Below are 12706 nucleotides of genomic sequence, written 5' to 3' on the forward strand. Positions count from 1 at the left end.
AGAGCTTCAGATAGAGAGAGGAAGGGAAGCAGGCTCCCCGCTGAGCAGAGAGCCCAAGCGGGGCTTGATCCATTGGTTATTTAGGAATGTGCTTTTTACTGTCCACATTCGAGGATTTCCCAACTTTCCTGCTGTTTTTGATTTCTAATTTCTTTCCACTATGGTTAGAAAACATTTTTTTGTGGGATTTCAACACTTATAAATGTATTGAGACTGTGGCCTAACCTATGGCCTATCCTGGATAATGTTTCATGTGCACTTAAGAAGAATGTATATTCTGCTGTTGTTAGCTCTAGTTGTTTTTAAAATATCGTTCAAATCTTCTGCTACCTTTCTGATCTCTCTAGTTCTAGCCCTATTAAATTCTTAACCCAAATAGCAGTAAGGATCACAAGTGCTCACTACCTGAATCCTTAACGTAGTGAATACAGGCATTGCTGGCTGCGGGTCTTTAGCCTAAGAAGGTTGTAGAGGTAAGCAATTTCTTTTTAGGCTTCTTGATGATGTCATTAATAGAAATCAAAATGGAAGAACAAATGAGTTCCATGTGTGACTTCCTACATAATCATGTTAATTTTGCTATGAGAATCTCCTAAAAAACTGAACATATTCATATTCCTACTTCAGCAAGTGTTCTAAGGATACAGGGAGATTACTGTAGGCAGGCTTCCTGTAGCCAGAATGGCTGGCAAACAAATGGGAGTCTTTGTGATGCTAGACTCTTTGCTTCCAACCATCCTCAGTGTGAATGGAAACATGATATATGTCTACAGGTGGTTTTCATAAGCAAGGGAAATCCACACTGCTGTGGACTTAGGCCTGGGAGTCTATGGCTAAAGGAAGAAGGAAAAGAATACACCTCTTCAAGGTACTCAAGCTGTTCCTTGGTCTCCCAGGAGTTAGCTAAGCTTCGGGGCAGCACCTTCCACCAGCCAAGTCCTTAACCCAGAGGCTGCCACCCAATGACCTGGGTAAGTGTAAGAGTACAATGCACTGGTCTTACTGCCTTTCTTCTTTTTATTTTTAAGAGATCTCAATTTCTGTAAGAACAATCCTGTCCTGGCATTTCCATTCAGATAACTTAAACAACCCAGGTAAGAGAGAAAAGAATGTTTTAAATAACTGTAGGGGCACCTGGGTGGCTGAGTCTGATAAGCATCTGACTCTTGGTTTCAGCTCAGATCATGATCTCAGGGTCCTGGGACCAAGCCCCAAGTCAGGCTCCATGCTCAGTGGGGAGTCCGCCTCCCCTCTCCCTCTGCTCCTCCCCCTGCTTGCGTGCTCACTCACTCCCACTCTCACTTTCTGTCTCTCTCAAATAAATAAATCTTTAAAAAATTTTTAAGTAATTGTATCTTTGCAAAAACAGTAACCTAATGCACTTTTCAAGTCCTCCCCCATATTCTGCCCATAGATATCCCATTATTCATCCTTTCAAAGTCCAGTTCAAAACTACCTCTTCCACAAAAACTCCCAACCCTCTCCTCTTCCACCAGAATTAATAGTTCTTTATGTGTACAGCCTACTGATGATACCTATTTCACAGTAATTCTATTTATCTTGGATATTTAATTGTGAAATGAAGAAAGTATGGTGTAATAGAAAAATGTGGGCTTTGAAACCAGGTAAACTTGGAATCAAACTCTAACTCCAGAGACCACTAAGAACAAGATGATCACATAAAGCATTGAGCACTCTGTTAATATGGGTATCTTTTGTCCATCCTCACCACCTTGCCCTCTGAGGGCAAAATCATCCTGTTATTTTTGCTTGCTTTCTGCCATATCCATCATTAGCATCATTATCATAATAATATTGGTAGATAACACTTATTATGTACCAACATTGATTAAAGCACGTTACATATATTAACTCATTTAAGACTTATAAAAACCCTCAAGTATGTATTCTTATCCTTATTTTTCAGATAAGGAAACTGGACAGAGAAAGGTAAAGTAATTTACCCCAGATTATACATCTGGTAAGTAGAGTCAGGATTTGAATGTAATATATTTGGTACGAAAGCTCGCTCTCATAACAGTCATATTATACCTTTCTCTAACTATGATCTTTGTCACTGAAGGACTATACACAACACACAAAATGTGACATACAAAAGGACTATACACGACACACAAAATGGTTAGCTGTCCCCAGAATCTCACTTTCTACTAAAAGAAAACTAATAGAGGCACCTGGGTGGCTCAGTGCTCATGACCTCCCCTCACGTAGTAATCTCATGGGTAACAGGGTGGGATCAGGCCCCAAACCGGCCCCCTACTCCGCCCCGCCCCGTACTCCATGCTCAGCAGGGAGACTGCTTGAAGATTCTTTCCCTTTGTCCCTTCCCCTTCTTTCACACGCTTGCTCTCTCTCAAATAAATATATCTAAATAAATAAGTAAATAAAGAAATGAATGGATGGAAACTAATAAAATAGGCTTTTCCAAACAAAGTCATAAGATTTTAAGGAAAATATTTGATCACTACCCCAACAGAATACTACTTAAATATAAAATTTAGATAGTTTTTCTTCTGAAGTAAAAACAGTTCTTAAGCCTTACTTAAACTAACACTGAAGCCCAAATTAGATATGCAGGAGACTACAACAAAATTATGTGATTTTGGGGGGGCGGGGGACACCTGGGTGGCTCAGTCGGTTAAACTGCTGCCTTCGGCTCAGGTCATGATCCCAGAGTCCTGGGATCGAGTCCCACATGGGGCTCCTTGCTTGGCAGGGAGCCTGCTTCTCTCTCCACCTCTGCCTGCTTGTGCGCACTCTCTATCTCCCCCCTGACAAATAAATAAATAAATAAAATCTTTTTTAAAAAATTATGGATTTAAAAAAAAAATTTCAACTAACATACCTATTTAAAGTAGGCTCCACAACCTATGTGGAGCTTGAACTGATGACCCTGAGATCAAGAGTCACAGGCTCTACTGACTGAGCCAGCCAGGCACCCCTCCTTAGAGGATATTTCAATTGAAGATCTCACATTACTTTTCACAAATACCTGAAAATCCAATAGCAACACTGCAGGGCTAATCTGCTTACCATGTGAAATTAAAATCCCCCAAATAATTTCAGATACTATTTCTCCTAAAGCAACTAACTGTTTTCTTTATACAGATATTAAAGGTCTAAGCCATGGGTTCTCATTACTCTAGTTCAAATAATTTTAACTGAATTTTAGGAGGGATTGAGTTTCTATTAATCAATGCACAAATTTTCAAAAGGTTAAACTGCCAGAAAAGACTTACACCACAGAGCAAGCATAACATCCTTTCTTGCTACTCTCACGAATTAAAAATGCACCATCAGGTTTCCCATAAAGCAAGTCCTCCGCTTGTACTCGATTGATATCCTCAACAAACCAGGTTTTCTCATCATAATGGGGCAGGTTTTCATCTTCCTCATTGATAAAATAGGTCCTAAAAATTAAATGTTAAAATATTATTCTAACCATCAGGTTACTCACATCTAAAAGCAAACTCATGAATAAAACACTCTTCTAAATCTTTAACCACGAAATGACAAAGTAAAACTACAATTACTTGGACTTTTTTTTAACAACTTAATTATTGCCTATGGTGCAGAAAACACAAAATTCACAAGTTTTAGATTTATCTAAATCAGCTGACACATTAATGTCTGAATGAGGAATGCTTATGCACCCAGGTTTCACGTGGCTCAGTGGGTCTCTGACCTCAAGTGCCTACAGGGCACTCTTCAAGCAATTCAATTTAAAAGAAGTACAAAGTTCTTGATTCAATGTCCTCAAGTGAAAATGAGAGCCAACATCTTAGCATGTATAAAGAAGGCTTAGATTGGGAACAAAACCCTCTGATAGAAAGGTAGAGAACTTACTCATCAGCATCCTCATTCTTGATTCCCAGCCAGGCATTGAGGCGCTTCTGCCTCACTCCTTTGTGATTGAGCCACCTGCCAGAAGGAAGACACCAGTGTCAGTATCTGTGCAAACTCTACCTAAGTGGACACGTGAAGCTAACCAAATTTCCAGAGTCCAAGAACCTCTTATTTTAACCCACTCCCACTCAAAGTGGCCAGAGATTTCCTTAAACTAGTTTCCCCTTAACTTTCCCCCAACTTTCTGCAAAAAAGCAGAGGAGTTACCTCAGTTTAGGCACTTCTCTCATTTTTCATTTTCCTTTTCTAGAAGGTTGTACAACCATAAACACACATATACTCGCACTCAAACACATGGGGACATCTGTTTCTGAAATCATGAGTTAATGTGAGCATGGTGTCACATTTGCAATCTCCACTAAGCTAGAAGACTCAATTCCTGTGTGGCCCACTACACGGAGTTAAAACATTCTAAAACAATTTCAAGGTCTATTCTTGTACCAAAGCAAGCCACAAGAAATTCATGATGGCAATCTGAGTAATTAATATAAATGTGCCTCATCACTAGGCAAATCATAGTATTTTAAAATATACCAAAACTTTAGATGTAAAACAACACACCATTAAATTTAGTTCCACTAAACAGCCACTGATGTAAAAATCTGAGTGAGTACGAAAACTCTTTCATGCATCCCCATCCTCCAACCAGGCTCCTGATCATTTAGGTCTCATCATAAACATCCTCTCCTCATCAGGGAGGACTGCCCTGATTATCCCAACTAAGACAGTCCCCTTGTCACTCTTCTCTATATTTTACCTTATTTTATCATCTTCATAGCACTTGCCTGAAATTCATTATTTTATATTTTCACTTATGTTAGTCTCCCCCACTAAAATGTAAGCTGCTTTAAAGAAAGGGGTCTGTCCTATTGTTCATGGTTATTCCCAATGCTGAAAGTGGTACCAGCATATAGTAGATAATCTGTAAATATCTCCCTAAACACCCTAATTATCTTTACTAGCAGATCATGATTTGTCACCCATGATGTTATCTAAACTCTTCTATACATAGTTTATGTAACTCATTAAAGGAACATTCAAGGTCTAGTTTGCCATACTTATTCATGCCTCTTGGGATGGTGTATTTTTTTAATAATCTCATCAATTTCCAGAGCAAACAAGGACTTCCAGTCATTCCTTTGGTCCATGGCATAAGTCTTCTTCTTGGACCTTTCTTCAGCTTCATTACGTGACCAGAATCACATAAGCTTCCCAAGAGCAGACTCCCCTGATTTTAGACAAGGTACCTCCTTGCCTTGTTTCCAAAGCTCTTCTGTATGCTATGTGTACTTGCTTCATTTTTTTTTTCCACAATAGCAAACGGAAATGATCTCTAGAGAGGAGTTACTAAAAACTACTCAGCACAGCATAGTTCTAATTGTTTGCCCTCAAAACTTATCACCTTAGATTTTACTCTACTGAAGCTCAGTAGCCACTGTTCCCACCTCTAAGCTTTTATTTTCTCCCCTCTCTCTTTCTCATACAAAGAAACCTTGAAGGCAATGGAAAACCCAGTCAGAGGTCTTTACTTTGTCTTCTACCACGAGTTTGAATCAAGTTGTGTTACATGCATAAAAGTCACCTATAAACATATTTTGTAGCAGTCTATTCATTACCTAGAACAAAACCTTATATTTTCCTTTCTCATGGATTCTCTCCTTCTAGAAGACAATCATTTGTCCTAAAAATCTAACATCTTGTTCTGAAAATATATCTTTTAATCTATATTTGAGTAATATCCCTATAGCTAGCTAAATCATACAGTTTTCTATAATATTAAAGAGTTGAGTTTCACTCCTCAAATTATCTTGCATGCCTGCTATTGGTGGCACATATACCTATTACTTGAATACAGAATTTCATTTCTTAACTATAAAAACCCTTTAAGAGACTGTCTTGTGGGGGAACCAGGTGGTGGGTATTAGGGCACGGATTGCATGGAGCACTGGGTGTGGTACAAAAACAATGAATACTGTTATGCTGAAAATAAATTTTAAAAATGATTTTACAAAAGAGAGAGAGACTGTCTTGTATACTTATTTGTAAGCCCCCACTATTAGTGTTGTTGTCTGTACTCATGAGGAGTAATTTCTATTTCTGTGGTTCTACTACATAGTCAAAGATTCTGGTTTTTGTATTTAGGCAAACACTAACCTGCCCTTTTTTTTTTTTTTTTAAATAAACATATAATGTATTTTTAGCCCCAGGGGTACAAGTCTGTGAATCACCAGGTTTACACACTTCACAGCACTCACCACAGCAACCAACCGCCCCCCCTCCAATGTCTATAACTCAGTTTGTTCTGCAAGATTAAGAGTCTCTTATGGTTTGTCTCCCTCCCGATCCCATCTTGTTTCATTTATTCTTTTCCTGCCCCCCAACCCCCCTACGTTGCATCTCCACTTCCTCATATCAGGGAGATTATATGATAGTTGTCTTTCTCTGACTGACTTATTTCACTAAGCATAATACCCTCTAGTTCCATCCACGTCGTTGTATATGGCAAGATTTCATTTCTTTTGATGGCTGCATAGTATTCCATTGTATATATATACCATATCTTCTTTATCCATTCATCCGTTGATGGACATATAAGTTCTTTCCATAGTTAGGCTATTGTGGACATTGCTGCTATAAACATTCAGGTGCATGTGCCCGTCTGGATCACTATGTTTGTATCTTTAGGGTAAAAACCCAGTAGTGCAATTGCTGGGTCATAGGGTAGCTCTATTTTCAACTTTTTGAGGAACCTCCATGCTGTCTTCCAGAGTGGTTGCACCAGCTTGCATTCCCACCAACAGTGTAGGAGGGTTCCCCTTTCTCCCCATCCTCGCCAGCATCGGTCATTTCCTGACTTGTTAATTTTAGCCATTCTGACTGGTGTGAGGTGGTATCTCATTGTGGTTTTGATTTGTATTTCCCTGATGCCAAGTGATGTGGAGCACTTTTTCATGTCTCTGTTGGCCATGTGGATGTCTTCTTTGCAGAAATGTCTGTTCATGTCCTCTGCCCATTTCTTGATTGGATTATTTGTTCTATGGGTGTTGAATTTACTAAGTTCTATAGATTTTGGATACTAGCCCTTTATCTGATATGTCCTTTGCAAATATCTTCTTCCATTCTGTCAGTTGTCTTTCGGTTTTGTTAACTGTTTCTTTTGCTGTGCAAAAGCTTTTGATCTTGATGAAACTGCAATAGCTCATTTTTGCCCTTGCTTCCCTTGCCTTTGGCGATGTTTCTAGGAAGAAGTTGCTGCAGCTGAGGTCGAAGAGGTTGCTGCCTGTGTTCTCAAGGATTTTGATGGATTCCTTTCTCACATTGAGGTCCTTTATCCATTTTGAGTAACCTGTCCTTTTTAAGCTACACCACACTGCTCATGCCATACCCTCCCTCTGAGATTTCCCATTTGTATGGATTAGAATCTAGAATGCTACATTCTGGTTTGCCCCACATGTTGACTTTAGGTAAACTCTGGTACCACCAAGTACTACCAGGATTGCTTTCCTAATTTCTTACAATCTCACTGGCCAGCTCCCAATTAAAATCGCTTCTTCTGCCTCTAACGTGTCTAGTGCCAGCAGTCATCTGGTGCTGGTATTTCCTCCCATACAGGCCCAGACTACTCACACAAGGTGCTGATCTCGGATCTTGCGCAGCTGGATTAGGTCAGGTTTGATACTGTTCATTTTTTTATCTATTTCCCGGTTGTCCAAAGCTTGTTTCTTCAAATCCTGCTCTAGACGCATTTTGCTATCATGAATCTCACCGAGACGTGATTTCAATTTGTCATAATTCATCATAATTCTGTGAAAATATTGACATATTAAGGCTAAAACAGGAACTGAGCAGAAACATTCTATAATGTGAGCCTAGTCCTAATATCTTAAGTGTGGTAGACATCTATTGTTCTTGCCTAGCCCGTATCTATTCTCACTCTTTTGGAAATGGCACTTTGGTGTTCCCTTTAGGTAAGGAATCCCTGCCCCCATCTCAGCCACATGTGAATATTCACACAACCCAGCCCAGCCATTAAGAGTTCTTCATTACAAGGGGCGCCTGGGTGGCTCAGTGGGTTAAAGCCTCTGCCTTTGGCTCAGGTCATGATCCCAGGGTCCTGGGATGGAGCCCCGAGTGCCCCCCGCACCCGCCTTGAGCTCTCTGCTCAGCAGGGAGCCTGCTTCCCTCCCCTCTCTCTGCCTGCCTCTCTGCCTGCTTATAATCTCTGCCTGTCAAATAAATAAATAAAATCTTAAAGAAAAAAAGAGAGAGTTTTCCATTACATCCTACAGCTACCCTCAGGCCAGTGACTGGTTCAGGAATGGGAATAATACCCTAACTGACCCAGTAAGAGTCAATTCTTGTTTGCTAGAACTATTGCCAACAGAGATTCTCTCTTCCCACTGAGATTGCTAAATCAAAAATATGTGATTCTAGGACTCCCAGCAGCTATCCTGCCACTTCATAGGGAAAGCCTTCCTGAGGATGAAGCCAGCACAGAGGAAAAACTAAGGCAAAAGATAGAGTATGAGAGAAAATCCTGATGACCCTGTTTGGACCCTGGATTCAGTCATGACTGAACAAGTAAAGCTGTATGTATGATCTTCAAGAGGTAGCACAACCTAACAGTTAAGAGCAACAGCTTTGCAGTCAGCCTACCTGACCTGAATCTCTGCCACCTACTACATGGCCTGGGCAAGTTATTTGGCTTTTTTGTGCCTTCATTTCCTTATCTGTTTAAAATGCATGGCTACAATAGTACCTACTTCACTAAATTATTATGTGACTTAAATGTAATACATGTGGGGTGCCTGGGCGGCTCAGTGGGTTAAAGCCTCTGCCTTCAGCTCAGATCATGGTCCCAGGGTCCTGGGATCGAGCCCCATGTCGGGCTCTCTGATCAGCAGGGAGCCTACTTCCCCCTCTCTCTCTCTCTGCCTACTGCTCTGCCTACTTGTGATCCCAGTCTGTCAAATAAATAAATAAAATCTTAAAAAAAAAATGTGGTAATACATGTAAAAAGGACCAAATAGTGCCTGGTATATCTTGGCAAGCACTCAGCAGATAATGGCGATAAGCTTTTCCAGCAAAGTTTTGCTGTGCTCTGAAGGCAATAACTGTCTGCGTCATTCATTCGTCACTCAGAAATATGTGGTTTTGTATTACTATTAAAACTTCATCGGGGCGCCTGGGTGGCTCAGTGGATTAAGCCGCTGCCTTCGGCTCGGGTCATGATCTCAGGGTCCTGGGATCGAGCCCCACATCAGGCTCTCTGCTCAGCAGGGAGTCTGCTTCCTCCTCTCTCTGCCTGCCTCTCTGCCTACTTGTGATCTCTCTGTCAAATAAATAAATAAATAAATCTTAAAAAAAAAAAAAAACTGCATCATCAGCTTACTTTACCTCCCTTTGCAATAAAACTACAAGTTCTTTTCTATCCCTTCATTGTTAATAATAATAATAATGGCTATTTATTGATATCATATGCCAAGATACATATATACATACACACACATGCCTTTCTGTACCATAAATATGCATGTGTGTGTCTATCACCTGATTCTCACAGCATTTCAAAAAGATATTATCTATAGTTTATAGAGGAGGAAACAGGCTGAGAGAGTTAAGTAACTTACCCAAGATCACACAGATAGTAAATGATAAATACAGAATTCAAGCCCATGGTTTTAACCATTAAGCTATCCTGCCTCAACAGCCCTTATAACCCTATTCTTATACACACAGAAGTTCACTGACACTTTGGTGCCAGTGAACAGTTTTGCTTTTCCCTTGCAGATGATTCATTTTTATTTATTATCCACTTTTTCATTCCTCAGCCCACTGTTTTCTGGCTCAGTCTCCCAACATTCCACTAAATTTGCTATGATAAAGACTTCCAATATCCTTTTAGTTGCCAGACCCCAATACTTCTCATACTGCTCACTCTCTCTGGGTAATCTTCTTAGCACCTACTATCACCTACACACTTATGCCTCCCAAATCCTTTCCGTACCGTGAGTTCCAAAACCAAATAACCAGCTGTCTGCCTCTCAGACAACTCCATCTGGGTTCTCACAGAAACCTCAAACTCATTGATTCCAACCCTGAACTTTCCTCATGCACTTCCTATTTTGGTGAATAACACCATTCCTTATTCATTCTTATCGCAAATGTAGGAATAATCCTTGACTTGTCCCACACCTATCATATTTGGTCAGGTATTGAGTCCTCAGCATTTCCATTAATTCTCCCCCTCCTTTCCTGCCATTGCTCTGGTTCAGGCCCTCACCATCATTTAACCTGATCACCACAAACACTGCAGTCACCAGCAACAGTCAAGCTGGTCTTCCTGCCCACAGTTTTGTTCAGCCTTCAATTTATTCTTAGAGTGCTGCTGTTGATTTTCAGTTCAATAAAAATTCAGTGAGCATCACCATGTACTCTCAGGGACCACAACAGGTGCTAGAGCTATCAGGGAAAATAAGCCACCATCCTTATTCCACTAACAAGCTTGCAGTTCAGTGGTTGTGATCTTTAGTAAATGTTACAGGAGGAATCAGGACCAGATACTGTCAGGGTAGGGATAAAAAGCTTCTCAACCAGTCTAGGGAATCAGGGAAATTTTTCTTAGAAAAGAAATGTGTAAAAAAAAAAAAAAAAAAGAATGAAAGAAAGAAAAGACGTGTAAGTTGAATCCTAAAGGATGAGCAGCAGTTAAAAATTTGGAAGGACACAGAAGGAACACAGAGAAGAGAAGATTCAGTTTGGTGCCATTAGAACAGCAAATAGTTCCATATGACATTTAAGGGGGTAAAAGCAAACACAAAAGAGACTACTGGGGTAAGAAAAGAAGTCTCATCTCACTGATGCAGTTGGAAGGGTTAGGTAGATTTACCGTTCAATTTCCTTTTCATTCCCCTCTCTGCGAAATCGCTCAATATATTCTTTGCTATGTTGTTCTTGTGTGTGACATTGCTCTTCAAATATTTTAATTGTTTCATTAAAAGCTTCAATTGCAGTCCTCTTCATCTGTATCTCCTAAAGAAGAGAAAAAGGAAAGACATACACTTTATTTATTTATTTATTGGTAACTTTGGTCTTAAAACAAATCTTATAATTCCAGTTGCAATTCCATATAAAACCGAATTTAGATGGCTAAAGCAACTCCTAGTTAACTCCTACCTTTACTACTTATATGCAAAATACATCACTCAAATCTTAAAATAAAAGAAAAAAATCTGGGGCGCCTGGGTGGCTCAGTGGGTTAAAGCCTCTGGCTTCGGCTCGGGTCATGGTCCCAGGGTCCTGGAATCAAGCCCCGAATCGGGCTCTCAGCTGAGGGGGGAGACTGCTTCCTCCTCTCTCTCTGCCTGTCTTTCTGCCTACTTGTGATCTCTGCCTGTCAGATAACCAAATAAAATCTTTAAAAAAACAACACCACACTATTACTTGAAATATAGCTGAGAATCACCACAAAAAGGCCTGAGTTGCTAAGAGAGATTAATCCTGAACTCTTTGAAGACAAGGATAAAACTATGCCTTTGCACATATTGTTATAGTGCTGACCCCGAACAGGTGTTAAGGGAATGAATGAATAGAATGGAGGAGTTCATACATCAGTGTGCATAGCCTTATTCCCAGAAGAGTCCTATAGAGTCTACTTACTCTATCAATTCTAAAATGCATAGTTTTCCAAACAGATTCATCAATAGATTAATCTGGTTAGAAGCAGAAAAGCGTCTGTCTGGCTCAGTCAGTAAAGCATGGGACTCTTGATCTTGGGGTTGTAAGGCAAGCCGAATGTTGGGTGTAGATTATTTAAAAATAAAAAAGATCTTTAAAATGAAAACAAAGAAGCAGCAGAAAATGAAAGGGAGAAGAATAGCAGTTAAAATCAGATGGAGAATAAAGTGAAAAACTAAAACTTCACAAAACAAATGCCCAGTAGGCTGAGCCATTCAACATCAGGATAAGTACTCCTACACGTTTTGAGGAGTTCTGAGGTTATTTGAAGACTTTAGCATCTGAACCCTAATTCCCCAAAATCTTCAGAGGGTTAAACTTTGTTCAATTTATATTAGAAAGTCAAGAATGATGCATAAAGTTCTAGAGAATTGCTATCCTGAATGTTTACAATTTTAAAAGTTTTGGTGCTTATGGGATAATTCCTCAAAACTATCTAGCATTGATTAATGACAACAAATGATTACTGAGAAGCCACTGTACAGAAAGTACAATCTAGTGATAAAGAGATTAATAAAACATGAAGCCTGCCCTGCAGGTTTTAGAACACAGAGGTGAAACTGATTTCTGAACCCCAATAAGGTTGTTTCATGTCCTGATAGACGCAATCAAGTAAGGGTGAATTAGTTATTTACCTCTATACAGAGGCTTCATGGAGGAGATAAGAACCTTATGCTGATCCGTGTGGTTGAGGTTATATCATACATATCTCAAATAGTACTGTGAACTTATTGGAATGCCAACATCTAAATAGCTACAAATTCTACAACTCTCAAATTACAGTGGAGAGTCTTGGCTCCCTTGCAAGGTCAAAAATTACCTATGAAGTTCTGGCCCTGTATCTTTAAAGACAACACTAATAATTTACACTTTACTAACACTAGTGTTTTACAGCATGGCCCAAGCAGTAGCTGCCCCATAAACAATGCCACTATAGCTACCACAGAAACTATAAATCTCCCTGTATCTACGTCCCCTCTCTCCTTCCTCCTCTCCAGCCCCTTAATGATTCCTTCTTATCAGCATACAAACAAGTCCTAGT

General features: G+C 39.8%; 1 protein-coding gene across 2 annotated transcripts in view; it reads right to left on the bottom strand.

Annotated features, from left to right (window-relative positions):
* PIK3R3 (phosphoinositide-3-kinase regulatory subunit 3) overlaps positions 1-12706 on the bottom strand; it is a 134881-nt gene that overhangs the window by 8050 nt on the left and 114125 nt on the right. For both annotated transcript variants that reach the window (XM_032877662.1, XM_032877661.1), the window contains exons 6-9: positions 10817-10959; positions 7555-7731; positions 3868-3942; positions 3261-3431 (exon numbers count right to left, since the gene is read on the bottom strand). In XM_032877662.1, the coding sequence (XP_032733553.1) occupies positions 3261-3431; positions 3868-3942; positions 7555-7731; positions 10817-10959 (566 nt within the window). The remainder of the gene's footprint in view (positions 1-3260; positions 3432-3867; positions 3943-7554; positions 7732-10816; positions 10960-12706) is intronic.

Source organism: Lontra canadensis, unplaced genomic scaffold (assembly GCF_010015895.1).
Source record: "Lontra canadensis isolate GAN:19392208 unplaced genomic scaffold, GSC_riverotter_1.0 scaffold60, whole genome shotgun sequence".
Lineage (NCBI taxonomy): Eukaryota > Metazoa > Chordata > Mammalia > Carnivora > Mustelidae > Lontra > Lontra canadensis.